The following is a 25250-nucleotide window of genomic DNA, read 5'->3' on the forward strand; positions in this document are numbered from 1 at the left end:
ATGATGGAATATAGGCTGAACTGGATGGACAAATGTCTTTTTTCGGCCTTACTAACTATGTTACTATGTTGTCACCGATCACAGGTTTTTAATTGGATTGAGATCTGATGAGTTTCCTAGCCATGGACCCCAAATTTCAATGTTTTGTTCACCGAGACACTTAGTTACCACTTCTGCCTTGTGACATGGTGCTTTGTGAAGCTGAAAAAGCATTGTTCAGCATCAAAGTTTTCTTGGATCACTTGGTGAAGTTGCTCTTGGAAGATGTATACTATTCTATATTCATGGTGATGTTGATAGGCAAAATTGTGAGTGAGCCCACTGCCTTGGAAGAAAAGCATCTCCTCACCTGAATGGTTGCAGGATGCTGTAGTGTTGGCATGGCACAGGACTTATGGTAGCACTCACCTTTTCTTCATAAAATTCTTCTTCTAGATGTTCCAAACAGTCTTGAGAGGACTTCATCAGTGAAATACTACAACTTTAGTTCTCTGCATTCTAATTCCTGTACTTCCTAAAAAATATCAGTCTGTCTGTGATGTTTTTATTAGAGTGCCCTTGACACAAGTCCAGCCTCCAAAAACTTTTGCCTCACTGTGCAACAAATAAATTTGCATGAATCTCAATACTGAAAAGCTTGTAATTTCTCAGACAATACACAGAGAAAAGAACACTGCTGACCATAAGAGCTTATACCCTACAGGAGATAGAGGGCCCTGCTGACCATAAGAGCTTTCACTCTACAGAACTACAGAAGAGAGGATACTGCTGACCATAAGAGCTTACACTCTACAGAAGAGAGAGGACCCTGCTGACCATAAGAACTTATACTCTACAGGAGATAGAGGACCCTGCTGACCATAAGAGCTTACACTCTACAGAAGAGAGAGGGCCATGCTGACCATAAAGGCTTACACTCTACAGGAAATAGCGGACCCTGCTGACCATAAGAGCTTACACTCTACAGAAGAGAGAGGACCCCGCTGACTAAAAGAACTTATACTCTACAGGAGATAGAGGACCCTGCTGACCATAAGCATTTATGCTCTACAGAAGAGAGAGGACCATGATAACCATAAGAGCTTACACTCTACAGGAGATAGAGGACCTTGTTGACCATAAGAGGTTACACTGTACAGGAGAGAGAGATTAACCCAGTGACTATGGAGATGGAAAATGACTCTGCCATCAAACTGTGCTCCACTGAGAACCACTGATCTGTGATGGCCCCGCTACCGACCACCACTGTATAAGGTATGATAGTCTGTAAGATGTCATGGCTGCTGTTCATTGTGAGGAAGCCCGAGCAGCCATGCAAAAAGATATTCGCCTGCTCTCTGATGCTTCAGCAGAGTGGGAAATGGTGCAAGGCAAGTTTTTTTGGGGGGTGAACCATACATCAAATCTTAAAGTGTATGAATTTGCGTGAAACCATGAACGTCCGGAGGTTAGACTCGAACTCAATCCTCCAAGGATCGGTTTACTCTTCTCTACTGTTTTTGCTTGAGATACATGGGAGTAAAAAAAATATTGCAATGGTGACCATAACATTCAAGAAATAAATCTTCAAGTATAATTACCTATAAATTTAGCCACTGTTTCAATCATCAGTGCTTCTTAGTTACATGAATGAAAAGCTCTGGAACTTGTACAGTACATGGATCGCAGACAGCATCAGTACTGGAATCCGTTCACACTACTATCATGTTCTGCTGCTATTCTTACTAAAATAATGGACAGATTCTTCTTTCCGTGAGTTGCAGCATTATAGTCTATTCAGCACTCAGGTTTCCGTCTCACTAGAGTCTGGTGCTCTCATTGTCTTATTTATTTTGTCGTTAGGATTCAGTCCAATTTACCTTTTAGCCAAAAGGTCCCGTAGGATGTACAGGATTTTCTCGCTAGGTCACCTTTTGAACTAAGAGAAAGATAGGAGAGCAACCTGTAGCCTCGCGGTGACATATTACTGACATTTCTTTCTTTGATCGAGATATGATCTATTCTCCAATCTAACTTGACAAATTCTTGGCTAGATTTACACCCCTTGTGTTTATATTTGGTGGGAATGATTCCAATATGGACACAGACATACAGTGGGGAAAATAAGTGTTTGATACACTGCCAATTATGCAAGTTTTCCCACCTATAAAGAATGGAGAGGTCTGTAATTTTTATCGGATGTACATTTTTACTGTAAGATACAGAATCTAAAAAAAGACAGAAAATCACATTGTATGATTTTAACATAACTAACTTTCATTTTATTGCATGAAATAAGTATTTGATACAATAGAAAAACAGAACTTATTATTTGGTACAGAAACCTTTGTTTGCAATTACAAAAGTCAAGACATTTCCTGTAGTTTTTGACCAAGTTTGCACACAGTGCAGCAGGGATTTTGGCCCTCTCTTAAATACAGATGTTCTCCTGATCTTTCAGGTTTCAGGGCTGTCACTGGGTAACACTGAGTTTCAGCTCCCTCCAAAGATTTTTTTATAGGGTTCAGGTTTGGAGACTGGTTAGGGCACTCCACTCCACTACTTAGTTGCCCTCGTTGTGTGTTTCGGGTCAATGCCTTGCTGGAAGACCCAGCCACGACCCATCTTCAACAATGCTGAGTGAAGAAGGTTTTTAGTCAAAATCTCAGAATACATGACCCCATCCATCCTCCCTTCAATACGGTGCGGTTGTCCTGTCCCCTTTGCATAAAAGCACCCCCAAAATATGATGTTTCCCTCACCATGCTTCACACTTGGAACGGTGTTCTTGGGGTTGTACTCATCCTTCTTCTTCCTACTCATCCTTCTTTTTCCTCCAAACACGGCATTGATATCAACAAGTTCTATTTTGTTGTCATCTGACAACATGACTTTCTTCCATGACTCCTCTGTATCATCAAGATGGTCATTGGTGAACTTCAAATGGGCCTTTACATGTGGCATGAGCAGGGGAACCTGCGTGCCCTGCAGGATTTTAATCCATGACAGCATAGTATGTTACTAAAGGTAATGTTTGAGACAGTGGTCCCAGCTTTCTTCAGGTCATTGACGAGGTCCTCCCTGGTCAGATTCCTGACTTTTCCACGAATTATCCTTACCCCATGAGGCAGGAACTTGCATGGAGCACCAGACAGAGGAAGATTGACAGTTGGGACCTACAGTATTCTCTTCAACATATTAACGATCTGGTAGAAGGTTTACACAGTAAAATATCAATATTTGCAGATGATACAAAACTATGTAAAGCAGTCAATACAAGAGAAGATAGTATTCTGCTACAGATGGATCTGGATAAGTTGGAAACTTGGGCCGAAAGGTGTCGGATGTGGTTTAACAATGATAAATGTAAGGCTATACACATGGGAAGAAGGAATCAATATCACCATTACACACTGAACGGGAAACCACTGGGTAAATCTGACATTGAGTACGACTTGGGGATCATAGTTAATGATAAACTTACCTGGAGAAGCCAGTGCCAGGCAGCGGCTGCCAAGGCAAGCAGGATCATGGGGTGCATTAAAAGAGGGCTGGATACACATGATGAGAGCATTATACTGCCTCTGTACAAATCCCTGGTTAGACCACACATGGAGTACTGTGTCCAGTTTTGGGCACTGGTGCTCAGGAAGGATATAATGGAACTAGAGTGAGTACAAAGGAGGGCAACAAAATTAATAAAGGGGATGGGAACTATAATACCCAGAGAGATTAGCAAAATTAGGATTATTTAGTCTAGAAATAAGATGACTAGTGATGAGCGAATATGCTCGTTACTCGAGATTTCATGAGCATGCTCGGGTGTCCTCCGAGTATTTTTTAGTGCTCGGAAATTTAGTTTTCCTCACCTCAGCTGAATAATTTACATCTCTTAGCCAGCTTGATTACATGTGGGGATTCCCTAGCAACCAGGCAACCCCCATATGTACTTATGCTGGCTAACAGATGTAAATCATTCAGCTGCGGCGATGAAAACTAAATCTCCGAGCACTAAAAAATGCTCAGAGGTCACCCGAGCGTGCTCGGGAAATCTCGAATAACGAGTATATTCGCTTATCACTAAAGACGACTGATGGGCAATCTAATAACCATGTATAAGTATATAAGGGAACAATACAAATATCTCTCCAGGGATCTGTTTATACCAAGGAAGGTGACGGTCACAAGGGGGCACTCTCTGCGTCTGGAGGAAAGTTTTTCCACCAACATAGAAGTGGATTCCTTACTGTTAGGGCAGTAAGAATCTGGGATTCCTTGCCTCAGGAGGTGGTGATGGCGAACTCAGTCGAGGGGTTCAAGAGAGGACTGGATGTCTTCCTGGAGCTTAACAATATTGTATCTTACAGTTATTAGGTTCTTTAGAAGGACCTAGTGTTAGGAGTCGTGTTACCGCCGCTGCACAGGGCGAATCTCGAGCCATGTGTGCTGCGGTCTCCCATTCTACATCAGCCGCAGTGGAGCCTGCTCAGCGGAGACGTCAGTCCCAGCGTCTCACTCAGTCTGATACTGTGCAAAGGGTTACTACTGCCTTTCTAGGCTCTGCTGTTGTAGCCTGCACTGGTCAGCGGCGAGCAGGCTTTTCTAGGACTAAGTCATGCTTTGCACACACTGACCATGCCCAAGGTAAGACCTCTCATTGGAGGTCAGGGGTCACATGCTCAGGTACTGCAGCAGCTATCTTTGGTCCTCTAGGAAGGTCCTGAAGTTGCTCAGGTACTGTAGCAACTTCCATTGGTTCCCTAGGAAGGTCCTGAAGCTGCTGCAGCTATAAAAGGTTTGCATGGCCGCACGGCCATGCGCTAGTATCACCTCATGTCATGAGCTTGTTATTTGTGGTCGCGCCTGTATGTGTGTATTCAGGGACCCAGCTGAAATAAGCCTTTAGAATACCAGCACCTCCGGTGAGGAGTTTGCATGTATGTATTCAGGGACCCGGCTGAAATAAGGCCCTAGAATACCGGCACCTCCGGTGAGGAGTGTTTGTGTGCTTTTCTGGGTGCGTGACCACTGACTGCCATCAGCTCAGCAGTTAGCGGTGTTCCCCTGTGACGCTAAGAGGGCACAGCATCTTATTTCCAGTGACTCTGTGGAGTTAACAGAGTTCGCATATACCGCCATATAGCACCGCCATTTGCCAGCAGCAGGTTCCTCTCCTGCACGGTGGACCCCGGGTTGCGAACGCACCTATTTATACATATATATATATATATATACTCGGTGTGTTCCGCCAACCCTAACACCTAGATCTGGGGATTTATTCTGACGGAATATAGGCTGAACTGGATGGACAAATATCTTTTTTCGGCCTTGCTAACTATGTTACTATGTTACCATGTTAGTCATCTGTTGTTTCTTCCATTTTCTAATAATTGTTGCGACCAAGAAAGCAGCCCAATGATTGTGAGAATAGCTGTAAGATACTTTTTGTAGCAAACATTCCAGATTAAACAAATGACTAAAATGCTTAAAAACATAGTGCTAATATTTACTACATTTGTAACCAATTTTTCAAATTCGGTTGCACGTATGTTTTAAAGAGAACCTGACACTATGAAAATACCATCCAATCTTCAGGCACTATGTTATAGTGCAGGGGGAGCTGAGCAGATTGATATATAGTTTTGTGAGAGAAGATTCAGTATAATCTTTGTTTTAAGCATTTATTCCTCTGCTCTTTCTGGGATTTCCGGTCCATGGGCGGTCCTATCAGTGATTGGCCATCATCAATGCAGTGGGCAGTTCTATCAGTGATCAGTGATTGACCATCCTCAGTCCAGTGGGCGGTCCTATCAGTGAGTGACCATTCTCAGTCCAGTGAGCAGTCCTAACAGTGATTAACCATCCTCAGTCCAGTGGAAGGTCCTATCAGTGATTGACCATCCTCAGTCCAGTTGGTGGTCCTATCAGTGATTGACCATTTTCAATCCAGTGGGCGGTCCTATCAGTGATTGACCATCCTCAGTCCAGTGGGCAGTCCTAACAGTGATTACCCATCCTCAGTTCAGTGGGCTGTCTTATCAGTGATTGACCATCCTCAGTCCAGAGGCTGGTCCTATCCGTGATTGACCATTTGCAGTTCAGCAGGTGGCCCTATCCGTGATTGAGCATCCTCTGTACAAAGGCAGTCATATCAGTGATTGACCACCCTCAGTCCAGTGGAAAATCCTTTTAGTGGCTGACAGCTTTCTGTCTGCAACAGAGAAAGGTGTTAGTCACTAATATGGCCGCCCACTGGACCCAAAATCCCAGAAAGGGAAGAGGTTTAATTTATGAAAACATAAGATATACTGAGTCTTTTCTCAAAAAGTTAAATGTCAATCTAATAGCGTGGAAACTGGGGAGCAAAACAAGCACAGCAGGGTCCTAACTGGTAACATGGAGATGAACCAAATAGGGGTGCTAACTCACCTGGTATGGTTGCAAATTACCAACATGTTGAACACCTGCACGCAACCGCCGATCCTCACAAGATCTCCTTCTCTACTCCCCTCTTATCTCCTCTTCCCACAATCGCAAACAAGATTTCTCCCGCGCATCACCCCTACTCTGGAAGTCTCTACCACAACACATCAGACTCTCACCTACCATCGAAACCTTCAAAAAGAACCTGAAGACCTACCTCTTCCGACAAGCCTACAACCTGCAGTAATCACCGATCGACCAAACCGCTGCATGATCAGCTCTATCCTCACCTACTGTATCCTCACCCATCCCTTGTAGATTGTGGGCCCTCGCGGGCAGGGTCCTCTCTCCTCCTGTACCGGTTGTGACTTTGTTCAAGATTATTGTACCTGTTTTTATTATGTATACCCCTCCTCACATGTAAATCGCCATGGAATAAATGGCGCTATAATAATAAATAATAATAATTGTCCTGCTGCAGCAGGACATGGGTCAGGAGACCGGAGAGGATACTTGGTCAAAGAAAAAAGTGTTTGAATCTGCTCTGTGTCACTTCAAAATGCGTTGACTATTAAAACCTATCTCAAATAAAACTTTTCAAGATACGGTCGTTAACCTGGATTCTTCAGTAGAGCAGATTCAAACACTTTTTCCTTTGATCAAGTAAACATCAATTTACTCATCTCCTCGTGCTCTATAACATGATGCTGGCAGACTGGACAGCATTTTCATTGTGACAGGTTCCCTTTTAAATTCATTTTCTGTTTATATGATCGACATACAATTCTTGTATCTGCAGGATCCTGTAATACAAGAAACTATAAGATGCGGCTACATGGAGTATGTGATATACGTGATCTACAGTAGGGTTGGACTTGACATGATAACATGTGAAAAGAGACAGGACAGGGAATGATACACTTCAAGAAAAACATTACATGGGACAAAGAATCTTACTCATATATTTTACGGAAGGGCAGACACCTATTCCCTAAGGAAGAGTCAAGAATATATACCTACAATCATACATTGTAAATTAGGTTTTTAATACTCTGCATTTTTTACTGTGGGTGGAGAGGAGTAAGTAAATCTTCATTTCTGGACATTATGACTTACAAAGCTGTAGTAAAAGCCTTTATAATAAGACAGCCCAGATGTAAAGAAAAGGTATTAACATTCAATGACGCTGCATTGCTATAGAATTGTATAGTTTAATTGTAATTAGATTCATGATGTTACCTTCTGCATTGAGATGTGCAGTTTCCAGGGGACCAAGAAAAGCATATCTCATTCCAAGACCCTCAGACATGACAGTGTCTACATCTCTCGCTGATATCACTCCATCCTGTTTAGTAAGAACACAGCAATTGAAAAAAGAGTACCTGTTAATAATTTTAAATCTTCTGGGTTTTATTTTAGATTTTTATGCAATTACGGCATTTCTATGTTTTTATGCATATAAGGTTGCACCAAGGTATTCTAATTATACACTGCTCAAAAAAATAAAGGGAACACTTAAACAACAGAATATAACTCCAAGTAAATCACACTTCTATGAAATCAAACTGTCCACTTAGGAAGCAACACTGTTTGACAATCAATTTCACATGCTGTTGTGCAAATGGAACAGACAACAGATGGAAATTATTGGCAATTATCCAGACACACTCAATAAAGGAGTGGTTCTGCAGGTGGGGACCACAGAGCACATCTCCGTACCAATGTTTTCTGGCTGATGTTTTGGTCACTTTTGAATGTTGGTTGTGCTTTCACACTCGTGGTAGCATGAGACGGACTCTACAACCCACACAAGTGGCTCAGGTAGTGCAGCTCATCCAGGATGGCACATCAATGCGAGCTGTGGCAAAAGGTTTGCTGTGTCTGTCAGCATAGTGTCCAGAGGCTGGATGCGCTACCAGGAGACAGGCTAGTACACCAGGAGATGTGGAGGGGGCCGTAGGAGGGCAACAACCCAGCAGCAGGACCGATACCTCAGCCTTTGTGCAAGGAGGAACAGGAGGAGCACTGCCAGAGCCCTGAAAAATGACTTCCAGCAGGCCACAAATGTGCATGTGTCTGCACAAACGGTTAGAAACCGACTCCATGAGGATTGTCTGTGTGCCCGACGTCCACAGATGGGGCTTGTGCTCACAGCCCAACACCATGCAGGATTCTTGGCATTTGCCACAGAACACCAGGATTGGCAAATTCACCACTGGCGCCCTGTGCTCTTCACAGATGAAAGCAGGTTCACACTGAGCACATGTGACAGACGTGACAGAGTCTGGAGATGCCATGGAGAGCGATCTGCTGCCTGCAACATCCTTCAGCATGACCGGTTTGGCAGTGGGTCAGTAATGGTGTGCGGTGGCATTTCTTTGGAGAGACGCACAGCCCTCCATGTGCTCGCCAGAGGTAGCCTGACTGCCAATAGGTACAGAGATTAGATGCTCAGATCCCTTGTGAGACCATATGCTGGTGCGGTTGGCCCTGGGTTCCTCATAATGGAGGACAATGCCAGACCTCATGTGGCTGGAGTGTGTCAGCAATTCCTGCAAGATGAAGGCATTGAAGCCATGGACTGGCCCACCTGTTCCCAAGACCTGAATCCGATTGAACACATATGGTACAGCATGTCTCGCACCATCCACCAACGTCACGTTGCACCACACTGTCCAGGAGTTGGCGGATGCATTAATCCAGGTCTGGGAGGAGATGCCTCAGGAGGCCATCCGCTACCTCATCAGGAGCATGGCCAGGCATTGTAGGGAGATCATACAGGCACGTGGAGTCCACACACACTACTGAGCATCATTTCCTTGTCTTGAGGCATTTCCACTGAAGTTGGATCAGCCTGTAACTTCATTTTCCAACATTTTTGTGTACCTGCAGGTTATGAAAAAAAATGTTGACTTTCTGCTGACTTTTTGTTTTATCAGATGGGTAATATGTGTTTTTCGTATTTAAAGAGATTGACCACTACTTTTTTATTGATGACCAATCCTTAAGGTACCTTCACACTGAGCAACTTTACAACGACAACGATCCGTGACGTTGCAGCGTCCTGGATAGCGATCTCGTTGTGTTTGACACGCAGCAGTGATCAGGATCCTGCTGTGATATCGCTGGTCGTAGCTGAAAGTCCAGAACTTTATTTGATCGTCAGGTCGGCGTGGTTCGTCATGTTTGACAGCAAAAGCAACGATGCCTGCAATGTTTTTTCACAGAGCTAACAACCAGCGAGAACGATAAGTATGTCACTGGATCACTCCTGCATCGTTCTGGAGTTGCTGTGTTTGACATCTCTACAGCGACCTAACAGCGACGCTCCAGCGATCTAGTTTAGGTCGGATCGTTGTCTATATCGCTGGAGCGTCGCTAAATGTGACGGTACCTTTAGAATAAGCTTCAAAAGAGTCCACCAAGTCAGCAGTGAGAAAAATGTGATATGATGTTGATGCAGCAATCAATTAATCGTTGGTGCTCAGGAAGTAAACAGTGAAATAATTGTACTACACAAAGTAGAAAAAAAAGAAAGAATGCAGCACTCACCTTAAATGCAAAAAAAACAGCTTCTTTTACTTGTCAAAACTGGAGAAGCTAGACATAGGTCTGGAGATGGCTCATTTCTGACATGGCATGACGGCCGATTTATGTTGATAAGTGTTTTTTTGCATTTATGGTGGGAGTCGTATTCTTCCTCTTTTTATCTGCTATGTGAAGTACTAGCCTTAGGATAGGCCATCAATATCTGATTGGTGGAGGTGTGATACCCGATATCCCCAGTGGGAGATTCTAGGATGCTGCTGGAACACAGCTGCTCCTACATATCTATAGTGGCCACGGCCGGGTTCTATGGATTCACGCCTTGTTCATTTGAATAGGAGGTTAACTGCAGTACCTGGCCGCGGCCACTATAGAGATGATGGAGCTGCTGTGTTCTGGCAGCCTCTGAGAACTTCTGTCCGCCACCGGTAATAGCTGATTGGCGGGGATACCGGGTGTCGTACCATCACATTAACAAAGATACGTTCTAATAGTTCTGAGTTATGACAACATTTGTAAGTAAAAAATAAATACAATTAACACAAAGGAAAATAGTGGGTGGGAATTCCTTTTTATATTAGTCTCTTCCTTGAATAATTTGATGTTGCATAATTCTGGTTTTGTGAACAAGCTTCCGATACATCGCAATGAAAACTTGCACAATCCCATTTGTCGGAGATGGATAAACGATGCCTGCATCTAGATAATGACAAACATAATATAGACTGGATCTGATATGCTATATATACTAAAGTATTGGGACACCTTGACATTACACCTACAAGAGCTTCTTTGACATCCTATATTAATCTATAGGCATCCATGTAACATGAGTGCCGACTCTGCTAAAATGGAAATGTCTCCCATCAGGTTATTTTATCTCCTTAAATGTTGCTGTCAAGTGTGACAATAGTATTTAATAGGCTTTAAGATGGCAGCCAATGGCTCTGACATCCAGTGAACCATGAGCCTTGCAATTTTGGAAGGCTTATAGCTTGCCATGGCAGCCTGGGACCGTCTGAAGGCCTCTGTACCTACCATGTTAAATTTACTATGATGCCAATCCACTTGCTGGATGTCATAGGAAACCAATACATTCAAAATACACTGCAATACTGTAGGATTAAGTGTCCTAAGGGGACTAACAATGTAAAAAACATTTAAAAAAATATAAACATAAAGGTAAAAAAAATATATAAAAGTTTACATAACTTCTCTTTTCCCCAAATGTAAAACGCAAGATGTAAAAAGTAAAAAAAAAAATTAGTTTGTACTGCTACATGTGTGGTTCTCTAAACTAGTAAAATATAAAAATATTGATCCTAAACAATTAATGGCAAAATGGAAAAAAAAATTGAAACGCCAGAATTGACGTGTTTTGGATACAGCAGTTCCCCTCAAAAAATACAATAAAAAACAGTCAAAACATCATGTATACCTTAGTATGGTATTACTAAAAACAATAGATCAACGCACAAAAAATGAGCCCTTACCCAGGACAATGGACGGAAAGATAAAAAAAAAAGTTATAGTTATCAGAAAATGGCGACACTGACCAAATTTATTTTTACGCAGTTCTGATTTTTTTTAACCGCTAAAATATGAAACAAAAAATATTATAAGTTTGATATCGCCACAATCGTACTGACCTGGAGAATATTACTTGATTATTTTTACAGCACAATGAAAGCCGTAAAAAGAAATCCATAAAAACAATGGCGGAACTGCAATAATTTTTTTTGCACCTTTTTATTGCATTTCAATATTTTTCCTGTCTTTCAGTACTTTGCATAGTAAAATAAATGGTGTCATTTCAAAACTATAGCTCGTCCTCCAAAAAACAAATCCTCAAGGCTATGTCGATGGAAAAATGTAAAAGCTGGACAAAGAGGAAAAAACAGAAGGGCACAAAACTGAAAAGTTGTGGATAATATAGAGCTGGTCCTCCATTTGCAGCTAAATCTGCTATCACTCGTCTGAGAAGCCTTCTACAAGATTTTGGGGTGTGTGTGGAATTATTTGCCTATCCATCCCCAAGAGCATTTGTGAGGTCAGACACTGATGATGGAGGAGAGGCTGAACTCACAATCTCCATTCTACCTCATTCCAAAGGTGTTGGATGGGGCTGAGGTTCTGTGCGGCTGGTGATGTTCTACCACTCCAAACTCCGCCAACAAAATCACCGTCACAGGGAACAGAAAAGAATCTTCCCCAAACTATTCACACAAGGTTGGAAGCTACCATTGTCCACCATCTCTTGTTGAAGCATTAAGATTTCCCTTCACTGGGACTAAGGTACACAGTCACCGACTAAAAAAGAACTCAAAGCATTATTTGTCCTCCACCAAAGTTTACAGTTATCATAGTATTACAATCTGGCATTTGCCAATCCCAGACTCATCCATCAGACTGCCTGACAAAGAAGTCATTCCACAGATTTTCACAGCTCTGGTGACTTTTATGCCCTCTGTTACTCAGCACTCGCTGACCCTGCTCGGTAACGCTATGTGGTCTCCACTTTGGTGTGGTTTCTAAAATCTTCCAGGTTCCTATAATACCATTAAGGGTATGTGCACACGTAGGTGGGATGTCTGCGGATTTTTCCGCACCTGTTTTTGTAAATCCACCGCTAAACCGCACTGGAGATTACCTGCGGATTCACTGCGGAATTACCGCGGTTTTTGTGCGGATTCCACCTGCGGATTCCTATTATGGAGCAGGTGTAAACCGCAGCGGAATCTGCACAAAGAATTGACATGCTGCGGAATGTAAACCGCTGCGTTTCCGCGCGTTTTTTCTGCAGCATGTGCACTGCGGATTTTGTTTTCCATAGGTTTACATGGTACTGTAAACTCATGGAAAACCGCTGCGGGTCCGCAGCAAAATCCGCACCGTGTGCACATATCCTAACAGTTGATGACGGAACATTTAGGAGAGAATAAATTCTATAAACTGACTTGTTACAATGGTAACATCCTACTACAGGACTGCGTGCAACTTCAGTCTCTTTACCTGTTCTTTCACCATTGTTTATAAGGGCAAGGGCTGTATTTTATACCTGACGTGGTGGGACGGAATGAGAAATTCAATTATTAAGACACATGTCTCAATAGTGTACATGTGTGTGTGTGTGTCTGTGTATGGGTATTTTTGCAATGTCATACTTTTTTCTCTTCAAGGCTCATGTGCATGGATATGTGCCAGGGTGTGACTAAGAAAGGCTGGCAGAGCATATGCCCAAAGTGCAGGGCAGGGACTGGGTGAGATGAGTCACCGGTACAATTTTTCTGCAGAATCAATTGTGTAATGTAGTAGATGATCAGCATTACCTTATAGAAAATGCAGTCGGATTGGAATAATATTGATGTCGCTATGATATGACTAACAATTGGTCAATTCTGTATGACTTATACAGCTAGGTTTCACTTTGTGGGGATGCACTTCCGAAAGGAAGAAAGATGATTTGCATATCTTTTTTCCCCAGGCATCATTGCCTAGCCTATGTCTTCTTATGCCGACTTAGCATTTCTCTTAGAAACAGTTTCTCCAGAAACGTTGTGGGGAAGGAAAACAGAGCCTTGTCTCGGGGCTGTATTGGAACATGTATAGTCCATTCGATCAGTATTACTGGGATGTGGGTCTCTTTACAATTCCCTAGAAGCATTATACATCTATACTACCAATATTGGCATTATTTGCACTGACACAAAGTAAGGCTACATTCACACGCACATGTCCGTTTTCATTTGTACCGCCATGTAATACAGACCATTGTTTCTCATGTCGTCCGTTTTGCATCGGATTCTTTCTCATCTGTTTTGTACTGAAGCAGACAGACTGCCTCAACATGTATTTATTTAACTAATTTAAGCATCTGTTAAAAATCGATGAAATACAGATAAAAAAGTGAAGTAGAAAAGATGTCTTCCACCGTCTATTTTACATAGATCCCCACAGACTTTAATGGCTAAGTTTGATTGGCTAAACGGATGAGAATAGGACCTGCTCTTAGTCTCACAGATCTGACACAAGGATCCATTTTTAAAACTGATGTGTGTACGTATCTCTAGGGATGTGGACTGTCTTAACCTGTTCTTGCCCCTGAAGACAACAGATGCACTATGTGAATACCGTCCTGCGGTTTTTATGTCAAAGTAATGTGTGTCTAATGTAATGTAATATGGTGATGTAAAGTATATAAAGTGTTACAGCAAAGTGTGAATATAGCATAAGGATAAGTGTAGGACATCATAGGAAATGGTTAAGGTTAGGACTAGCCAAGTGTGTGCGCACCAGTGCTGATAAGAAAGGGGGCACAACCTGGTTAGAAGGAGTTTAGTGTCAGCCAGTGAAGTGTGGCGTGGAGTTCAAGTTCAGGTGGGGTGGTGGGTTCCTAAGGGCAGCATGGGCCAAATGTTCAGGGCAGGGGGCAGCCAAATGGAGACCCTGATGGACATTCCAACCATGGAATGGGCCTAATCTTCTGACATCATGAGGTCGGTGGACATGGAGGTACATGGGGGGCAGTGTTGTGAGTTCTGTTTTTGGGCTCCCTCTGGTGGTTACTGATGGTACTGGGTGATTTGTGTTCTGCTGTCTCTGGTGTCCACCTGTTCTATTAGGATTTGGGAGTTTCCTATTTAACCGGGCTTTCTTGTCATTTCCCCACCGGCTATCAAGGTTATCAGAGTGTTTTGTTACCTCAGCTTCTGGCTTCAGTAATCTTCAGGACAAGCTAAGTTTTTGATTTTCTTGTTCCACGTTTTGTTTTATTTTTGTCTTGTCCAGCTTGCATATAATTGTTTCTTTGCTGCTGGTTGCTCTAGTGGGCTGTAATTGCTCCTCATGTTCCATGAGTTGGAACATGAGTTCAAGTAATTACAGGATTAATTGGTCAATTCTGTATGACTTATACAGCTAGGTTTCACTTTGTGGGGATGCACTTCCGAAAGGAAGAAAGATGATTTGCATATCTTTTTTCCCCAGGCATCATTGCCTAGCCTATGTCTTCTTATGCCGACTTAGCATTTCTCTTAGAAACAGTTTCTCCAGAAACGTTGTGGGGAAGGAAAACAGAGCCTTGTCTCGGGGCTGTATTGGAACATGTATAGTCCATTCGATCAGTATTACTGGGATGTGGGTCTCTTTACAATTCCCTAGAAGCATTATACATCTATACTACCAATATTGGCATTATTTGCACTGACTCAAAGTAAGGCTACATGCACACGCACATGTCCGTTTTCATTTGTACCGCCATGTAATACAGACCATTGTTTCTCATGTCGTCCGTTTTGCATCGGATTCTTTCTCATCTGTTTTGTACTGAAGCAGACAGACTGCCTCAACATGTATTTATTTAACTAATTTAAGCATCTGTTAAAAATCGATGAAATACAGATAAAAAAGTGAAGTAGAAAAGATGTCTTCCACCGTCTATTTTACATAGATCCCCACAGACTTTAATGGCTAAGTTTGATTGGCTAAACGGATGAGAATAGGACCTGCTCTTAGTCTCACAGATCTGACACAAGGATCCATTTTTAAAACTGATGTGTGTACGTATCTCTAGGGATGTGGACTGTCTTAACCTGTTCTTGCCCCTGAAGACAACAGATGCACTATGTGAATACCGTCCTGCGGTTTTTATGTCAAAGTAATGTGTGTCTAATGTAATGTAATATGGTGATGTAAAGTATATAAAGTGTTACAGCAAAGTGTGAATATAGCATAAGGATAAGTGTAGGACATCATAGGAAATGGTTAAGGTTAGGACTAGCCAAGTGTGTGCGCACCAGTGCTGATAAGAAAGGGGGCACAACCTGGTTAGAAGGAGTTTAGTGTCAGCCAGTGAAGTGTGGCGTGGAGTTCAAGTTCAGGTGGGGTGGTGGGTTCCTAAGGGCAGCATGGGCCAAATGTTCAGGGCAGGGGGCAGCCAAATGGAGACCCTGATGGACATTCCAACCATGGAATGGGCCTAATCTTCTGACATCATGAGGTCGGTGGACATGGAGGTACATGGGGGGCAGTGTTGTGAGTTCTGTTTTTGGGCTCCCTCTGGTGGTTACTGATGGTACTGGGTGATTTGTGTTCTGCTGTCTCTGGTGTCCACCTGTTCTATTAGGATTTGGGAGTTTCCTATTTAACCGGGCTTTCTTGTCATTTCCCCACCGGCTATCAAGGTTATCAGAGTGTTTTGTTACCTCAGCTTCTGGCTTCAGTAATCTTCAGGACAAGCTAAGTTTTTGATTTTCTTGTTCCACGTTTTGTTTTATTTTTGTCTTGTCCAGCTTGCATATAATTGTTTCTTTGCTGCTGGTTGCTCTAGTGGGCTGTAATTGCTCCTCATGTTCCATGAGTTGGAACATGAGTTCAAGTAATTACAGGATGGTTTTTTGAAGGGTTTTATGCTGACCGCGCAGTTTACTTTTGTATCCTCTGCTATCTAGTTTTAGCGGGCCTCATTTTGCTGAATCTGTTTTCATACTGTGTATGTGCCTTCCTCTCATTTCACCGTCATTATATGTGGGGGGCTGCTATTTCTGTGGGGTATTTCTCTGGAGGCAAGAGAGGTCTGTGTTTCTTCTAATAGGGGAAGTTAGATCTTCGGCTGGTGCGAGACGTCTAGGATCAACGTAGGCACGTTCCCCGGCTATTGTTATTTGTGTGTTCAGGTTTAGGGTCGCGGTCAGCTCAGGTTCCATCACCCTAGAGCTCGTTGGTGCTTGTCCTTTTGTGATTCCCTGCCATTGGAATCATGACAGTATAGCCGGCCTGAAATGTTTGGGCTGAAGTAGGAGGAAAAGTAGTCTGAGGAAGTTTTTTTTTTTTTTTTTTTCTCCTCTGAGGTTGCTGCCTAGCCCTCATTGCAGCCTGGCTGATTTTTTTTTCCTCCTCTTAATCCTTGAATGGCTCTGACCTTAGCTGTTTATCATGGACGTCCAGAGTTTAGCTTCCAGCTTGAATAATCTTGCTGCTAAGGTTCAAAATATACAAGATTTTGTTGTACATGCTCCAATGTCTGAACCTAGAATTCCTATTCCAGAGTTCTTTGCTGGAGATAGATCTAGTTTTCTGAATTTTAGGAACAATTGCAAGCTGTTCCTTTCTTTGAAATCTCGCTCTTCTGGAGACCCTGCTCAGCAGGTTAAGATTATTATATCTTTCCTGCGGGGTGACCCTCAAAATTGGGCATTTGCATTGGCACCAGGGGATCCTGCGTTGCTTAATGTGGATGCGTTTTTTCTGGCATTGGGTTTGCTCTATGAGGAACCTAACCAAGAGATTCAGGCTGAAAAAGCTTTATTAGCTCTCTCTCAGGGACAAGATGAAGCAGAAATATATTGTCAAAAATTTCGGAAATGGTCAGTGCTTACTCAGTGGAATGAGTGCGCCCTGGCTGCAAAGTTCAGAGATGGCCTTTCTGAGGCCATTAAAGATGTTATGGTGGGGTTCCCTGCGCCTACGGGTCTGAATGAGTCTATGACTATGGCTATTCAGATTGATCGGCGTTTACGGGAGCGCAAACCTGTGCACCATTTGGCGGTGTCTTCTGAACAGGCACTTGAGACAATGCAATGTGATAGAGTTCAGTCTAGAAGTGAACGGCAAAACTATAGGCGGAAAAATGGGTTGTGCTTTTATTGTGGTGATTCAGCTCATGTTATATCAGCATGCTCTAAACGCACAAAAAAGGTTGATAAGTCTGTTGCCATTAGTACGTTACAGTCTAAGTTCATTCTGTCTGTGACTCTGATTTGCTCATTATCATCCATTTCCGTCGATGCCTATGTAGATTCAGGCGCTGCCCTGAGTCTTATGGATTGGTCATTTGCCAAGCGATCTGGGTTTAGTCTTGAGCCTCTGGAAGTCCCTATTCCTTTGAAGGGAATTGACTCTACACCTTTAGCTATGAATAAACCTCAGTACTGGACACAAGTGACCATGCGTATGACTCCCGTTCATCAGGAGGTGATTCGCTTCCTGGTATTGTATAATTTACATGATGTTCTAGTACTTGGTCTGCCATGGTTACAAACTCATAACCCAGTCCTGGACTGGAAAACAATGTCTGTGTTAAGCTGGGGATGTCAGGGGGTTCATGATGATGCACCTCCGATTTCTATCGCTTCATCTACTCCTTCTGAGGTTCCTGTATTTTTGTCGGATTATCGGGATGTTTTTGAGGAGCCTAAGCTCAGTTCGCTTCCTCCTCACAGGTATTGCGATTGTGCTATAGATTTAATTCCTGGTAGTAAATTTCCTAAAGGTCGTTTGTTCAATCTGTCAGTGCCAGAGCATACTGCTATTGCTATGCGGGATTATGTTAAGGAGTCCTTGGAAAAGGGACATATCCGTCCATCTTCGTCCCCTTTGGGAGCAGGTTTTTTTTTCGTGGCCAAGAAAGATGGGTCCTTGAGGCCTTGTATAGATTATCGTCTTTTGAATAAGATTACCGTAAAATATCAGTATCCTTTGCCTTTGTTGACTGATTTGTTTGCTCGCATTAAGGGGGCTAAATGGTTCACTAAGATTGATCTCCGGGGTGCGTATAATCTTATACGAATAAAGCAAGGTGATGAGTGGAAAACCGCATTTAATACGCCTGAGGGCCATTTTGAGTATTTGGTAATGCCTTTCGGACTTTCTAATGCTCCTTCAGTCTTCCAGTCCTTTATGCACGATATGTTCCGTGAATATCTGGATAAATTTATGATTGTGTATTTGGATGATATTTTGTTTTTTTCTGATGACTGGGAGTCTCATGTTCAGCAGGTCAGGAAGGTGTTTCAGGTCCTGCGGGCTAATTCCTTGTTTGTAAAGGGCTCAAAGTGTCTCTTTGGAGTCCAGAAGATTTCTTTCTTGGGGTATATTTTTTCCCCTTCTACTATTGAGATGGATCCCGTCAAGGTTCGGGCTATTTGTGACTGGACGCAGCCTGCATCTCTTAAGAGTTTGCAGAAGTTCTTGGGCTTTGCTAATTTCTATCGTCGTTTTATAACTAATTTTTCTAGTGTTGTTAAGCCTTTGACGGATTTGACTAAGAAGGGTGCTGATGTTGCTGATTGGTCTCCGGCGGCTGTGGAGGCCTTTGAGGAACTTAAACGCCGGTTTTCTTCTGCTCCTGTGTTGCGTCAGCCTGATGTTTCGCTTCCTTTTCAAGTTGAGGTTGATGCTTCCGAGATTGGAGCGGGGGCGGTTTTGTCACAGAGAAGCTCCAATTGCTCGGTGATGAAGCCATGTGCGTTCTTTTCTAGAAAATTTTCGCCCGCTGAGCGGAATTATGATGTGGGTAATCGGGAACTTTTGGCCATGAAGTGGGCATTTGAGGAGTGGCGTCATTGGCTGGAGGGTGCTAGACATCGTGTGGTGGTCTTGACTGATCACAAAAATCTGATTTACCTTGAGTCTGCCAGGCGTCTGAATCCTAGACAGGCTCATTGGTCACTGTTTTTCTCTCGTTTCAATTTTGTGGTTTCATACCTGCCAGGTTCAAAGAATGTGAAGGCGGATGCTCTTTCTAGGAGTTTTGTGCCTGACTCCCCTGGAAATTCTGAGCCCACTGGTATCCTTAGGGATGGGGTGATTTTGTCGGCCGTCTTCCCAGACTTGCGACGTGCTTTGCAGGAGTTTCAGGCGGGTAAACCTGATCGTTGTCCGCCTGAGAGACTGTTTGTTCCGGATAGTTGGACCAGTAGAGTCATCTCCGAGGTCCATTCTTCAGCGTTGGCAGGTCATCCTGGAATATTTGGTACTAGAGACTTGGTGGCCAGGTCTTTTTGGTGGCCTTCCTTGTCGAGGGATGTGCGTTCTTTTGTGCAGTCTTGTGAGGTTTGTGCTCGGGCTAAGCCTTGCTGTTCTCGAGCCAGTGGATTGTTGTCACCTTTGCCTATCCCGAAGAGGCCTTGGACGCACATTTCCATGGACTTTATTTCGGATCTCCCTGTCTCTCAAAAAATGTCCGTCATCTGGGTTGTGTGTGACCGCTTTTCTAAAATGGTTCATCTTGTACCCTTGCCTAAGTTGCCTTCCTCCTCTGAGTTGGTCCCTCTGTTTTTCCAGAACGTGGTTCGTTTGCATGGGATTCCGGAGAACATCGTTTCTGACAGGGGATCCCAGTTTGTGTCTAGATTTTGGCGGACGTTCTGTGCTAAGATGGGCATTGATTTGTCCTTTTCGTCTGCATTCCACCCTCAGACGAATGGCCAGACGGAGCGAACTAATCAGACCTTGGAAACTTATTTGAGGTGTTTTGTTTCTGCTGATCAGGATGACTGGGTTACCTTTTTGCCGCTGGCCGAGTTTGCCCTTAATAATCGGGCTAGTTCTGCTACCTTGGTTTCTCCTTTCTTTTGTAATTCGGGGTTTCATCCTCGTTTTTCCTCTGGTCAGGTGGAGCCTTCTGATTGTCCTGGAGTGGACATGGTGGTGGATAGGTTGCATCAGATTTGGAGTCATGTGGTGGACAATTTGAAGTTGTCCCAGGAGAAGGCTCAGCAGTTTGCTAATCGCCGTCGCCGCGTGGGTCCTCGACTTCGTGTTGGGGACTTGGTGTGGTTGTCTTCTCGTTTTGTTCCTATGAAGGTCTCTTCTCCTAAGTTCAAGCCTCGGTTCATCGGTCCTTATAGGATCTTGGAAATTCTTAACCCTGTGTCGTTTCGTTTGGATCTCCCGGCATCGTTTGCTATCCATAATGTGTTCCATCGGTCGTTGTTGCGGAGGTATGAGGTACCTGTTGTTCCTTCGCTTGAGCCTCCTGCTCCGGTGCTGGTGGAGGGAGAATTGGAGTATGTTGTGGAGAAGATCTTGGATTCTCGTGTTTCCAGACGGAAACTCCAATATTTGGTCAAGTGGAAGGGTTATGGTCAGGAGGATAATTCTTGGGTGGTTGCCTCTGATGTTCATGCTGATGATTTGGTCCGCGCTTTTCATAGGGCTCATCCTGGTCGCCCTGGTGGTTCTCGTGAGGGTTCGGTGACCCCTCCTCAAGGGGGGGGTACTGTTGTGAGTTCTGTTTTTGGGCTCCCTCTGGTGGTTACTGATGGTACTGGGTGATTTGTGTTCTGCTGTCTCTGGTGTCCACCTGTTCTATTAGGATTTGGGAGTTTCCTATTTAACCGGGCTTTCTTGTCATTTCCCCGCCGGCTATCAAGGTTATCAGAGTGTTTTGTTACCTCAGCTTCTGGCTTCAGTAATCTTCAGGACAAGCTAAGTTTTTGATCTTCTTGTTCCACGTTTTGTTTTATTTTTGTCTTGTCCAGCTTGCATATAATTGTTTCTTTGCTGCTGGTTGCTCTAGTGGGCTGTAATTGCTCCTCATGTTCCATGAGTTGGAACATGAGTTCAAGTAATTACAGGATGGTTTTTTGAAGGGTTTTTTGCTGACCGCGCAGTTTACTTTTGTATCCTCTGCTATCTAGTTTTAGCGGGCCTCATTTTGTTGAATCTGTTTTCATACTGTGTATGTGCCTTCCTCTCATTTCACCGTCATTATATGTGGGGAGCTGCTATTTCTGTGGGGTATTTCTCTGGAGGCAAGAGAGGTCTGTGTTTCTTCTAATAGGGGAAGTTAGATCTTCGGCTGGTGCGAGACGTCTAGGATCAACGTAGGCACGTTCCCCGGCTATTGTTATTTGTGTGTTCAGGTTTAGGGTCGCGGTCAGCTCAGGTTCCATCACCCTAGAGCTCGTTGGTGCTTGTCCTTTTGTGATTCCCTGCCATTGGAATCATGACAGGGCAGGTCCCGAGTGCACTGCTGGAGTGGACAATAAATCCCTAAGGGTGATGGAGTCAGCGGGTTCAGGGGTAGTCCAGAATGAAAGTATGGCAGAACAGAAGATGACTTGTGCTAAGGAGGAAGGAAGTCTGCATGGCTGTGACCTATCCCACCTGTATCCACCTGATGAACTTGGTCTACTTAGTAAAAGTTTGACTATTTCAAAGAACCTGGTGTGCCATGTATTGTGTCTGGTGGTTCCTGAGGACTGAAGTTTGGAAGCAGTGGAGGCCTGCGGCCCACAAGTGAGTATGATGCACCCCACACCCTACAGTGCACTGGAACTGAGACACCCCTTGTCTGTAATGCGCCAGAGCGCAACAGGACAGCAGCTTGGTTGTGACTACCGCTCTGCAGCACTTTACAGATCAATGAATCTCTATGGGTCCATGTGATGTTTGTTTTTAAACAGACGGATGTGTACAACGGATGTGTGACTGCAGCCTATCAAACAGCTTTAGTACAGGTCCATTGAGATGTTCACCACATGAATTTGTAATCAAGTCATTATACAGGAAAGAAATATATCTTGGTACCGTGTTAGCCAGTAGATAGAAAAATATTTAGAATTGAGAGTCCTCAGTGGTTGATACCTTTTAATGGCTAACTGAAAAGATGGCAACAAATTGCAAGCATGACATAACAAATGCCTGATGAAGAGACCTGTAGTCTCTATTAATCAAGTCATGAGCATTTTATTGTTGTTGGTTTCGAAGTACATGCCAGTACCACAAATCCTTATGATCCCTTACTGCAATACATTACTGTGAGTTTATTAATATCGTAATCCTATTTTGTAATATTGTGGTTAGAAGGAATTACATTTCACACCTGTATAAATCCCTGAAGAACAAGAATGCAAAAGAGAACAACAGGGGGAAAAACCCCAGAACTGCACAATGTCTATAGTAAATTATTGCAACTTTTTCTTAACTCAAAAACAAAAATAGAAAATACCAAATGACACATCTCATTTAAAGAGAAACGTTTCACTGACATGATTTTTGTTATCCTTATTGTAGCCCAAAGCCAACAATGTCCTTTGAAGTTTCTATATTGTCTTAAAATTGGCAAACTGACTTGGATATGGATGTAGGGTGAAAACTTTCAGTGATTTGGACAAGATGGCAATTTAACCAATCATCGCAAGATACTGATTTTAGTGCAATAAAAAACATTGTGAAAAGTTGTTCAGCCATCTTTAAAGTGAACCTGTCAGCAGTGGCGTAACTACAAACTTATGGGCCCGGGTGTGAACTTTCAAATGGGGCCCACCATGCCAAAATATTTTCCACCCAAATTCACATTTTCCCTATTAATTAATTCCCTACATGCCCCGGCTGCCCCCCCCCCCTAGATACGCCACTGCCCTAGAAACGCCTCCTTGCCTATTCCACCACTTCCATCATTTCCTCCTCCCCCACCATCCCCATCCTTGTCCATTCCACCACTTCCATCATTTCCTCCTCCACCACCATCCCCATCCTTGCCCATTCCACCACCATCCCTATCCTTGCCCATTCCACCACTTCCATCATTTCCTCCTCCACCACCATCCCCATCCTTGCCCATTCCACCACTTCCATCATTTCCTCCTCCACCACCACCATCCCCATCCTTGCCCATTCCACCACTTCCATCATTTCCTCCTCCACCATCCCCATCCTTGCCCATTCCACCACTTCCATCATTTCCTCCTCCACTACCATCCCCATCCTTGCCCATTCCCCCACAATCCCCATCCTTGCCCATTCCACCACTTCCATCATTTCCTCCTCCACCACCATCCCCATCCTTGCCCATTCCACCACTTCCATCATTTCCTCCTCCACCACCGTCCCCATCCTTGCCCATTTCACCACTTCCATCATTTCCTCCTCCACCACCATCCCCATCCTTGCCCATTCCACCACTTCCATCATTTCCTCCTCCACCACCATCCCCATCCATGCCCTCTCCTCCCTCTACACACACACACCATTTACTTCTCTGCACATTCCCCTGCAGAGTGCAACACACAGACACACACACACCACACACACCACACCTCACCTCAGCTCTCCTCACGCTCTGCCGCAGCATCTCATCGCCTTCCTCTGACACAGCCGGCCGCTGGCTGATGACGTCATCCAGCGGCGCGTCTGTGTGAGAGGAAGCAGGAAGACAGATCGCTGGGCAGCGGCACTGCAGGGATTTCTCCCTGCTTGCCGCAGCCACTCTGCAGGGGCTCCCCTCCACCTCTGCTCATATTGGGAGTCGGCGCTCTGCAGCTTCTCTGTGCCGGCTGTCAGCTTGACAGTCGGCGCAGAGAACAGCTGACTCCCAGTGCGGGGGGCGGCAGAATGCAGCCGCCGGGGGAGACGCTGCGGACCGCCACATTAGGCGGCCCGACTGCGCCCCCCCTGCCAGCTGCGGCCTGCCCCCCCTAGATACGCCTCGGACTGTTGCCGTGCGGGAGGGATCTCCTGCACTGCAACATGGTGTCGGCCGGTGCCTCTGACCTGCCGGGCGGCGGGCCCCTGACCTGCCGGGCCCCGTCGCAGTGGCGACCGCTGCGACCGCGGTAGTTACGCCACTGCCTGTCAGCACTATTTTGCTAAGCAAACCACAGACATTGTCAGGTTGCCACTGTTATACTGATTAAAATGATACCTGGAATCAAGAAATCTGTCTTGTGGTTCTTGTATAAAGTGTTACAAATGTTGAGTTAATGAGATGCCCGTGCTCCGGGGCAGGACTGTAGGCAGAGTCTTATCTTCATGCTCTAAGCCAGAGACACCAAGGAAAGACCTGCCCACAGGCTGCCCCGAAGCACAAACAATCTGTCTATGATGAGGAATGTGTTTGTGCTTCGGGGCCGCCTGCAGGCAGTACAATTTCAACCGTGTATCTTCAACTCTGAAATATTCTAGCATTTCAGGAAAAAATATAGTTTAATAGCCGCCAGGGACTAAGAAGCACAGAGACTAAACAGATAAGTGGTTCCCCAGAAGCTTCTCCCCATCCACAACCTTGGAGTGGCAGGTCTCTTCCTGTGAGCATCTATTGGGAGAGACCTGTCAGTTACTGCCAGCAGGAGAGGAGAAGCAGAAGAGACCCACCTGTCCTACTAGTCTCTCATGTGGTTTGGACCCCGACAGCTAACTATGTGTAATGACGCTGCTTGAAGTAGTAGAGAGGCAGCCTAAGGGGCGCCAGCGGGAGCGCAGGGAGAGGAAGGAATGAGGCACGCAGTTCACACAGGACCTGAACTAGGCTGGTCACATGATCTCTGCAGGGATGATGCAGAGGGTCTGCAAAAGCGCAGGACACAGAGTAGTGAGACAGCGATGTAGTCAAAGGACAAGCCGAGGGTCGAGAGCCAGACGGGAGCGAGCTACCAAGGGGCAAAACAGCAGAGTAGTCAGAGACAAGCCAAGGGGTCAGAAAGCCAGGACAGACAGGAGTAATAAGCAGAAAACAGGGACAGTAGTCAGGGGGCAAACTGGGTCATACACAGCAAGGAATAATAGTTATATAGAAAATG

The 25250-nt window shown here is 44.4% G+C and overlaps 1 protein-coding gene across 2 annotated transcripts in view; it reads right to left on the reverse strand.

Moving 5' to 3' along the window:
- Positions 1 to 25250, reverse strand: part of CRYL1 (crystallin lambda 1) — a 216504-nt gene that overhangs the window by 23875 nt on the left and 167379 nt on the right. For both annotated transcript variants that reach the window (XM_069759098.1, XM_069759097.1), the window contains one exon: positions 7642 to 7747. In XM_069759098.1, the coding sequence (XP_069615199.1) occupies positions 7642 to 7747 (106 nt within the window). The remainder of the gene's footprint in view (positions 1 to 7641; positions 7748 to 25250) is intronic.

The sequence above is a fragment of the Ranitomeya imitator genome, chromosome 3 (assembly GCF_032444005.1).
Source record: "Ranitomeya imitator isolate aRanImi1 chromosome 3, aRanImi1.pri, whole genome shotgun sequence".
Classification (NCBI taxonomy): domain Eukaryota; kingdom Metazoa; phylum Chordata; class Amphibia; order Anura; family Dendrobatidae; genus Ranitomeya; species Ranitomeya imitator.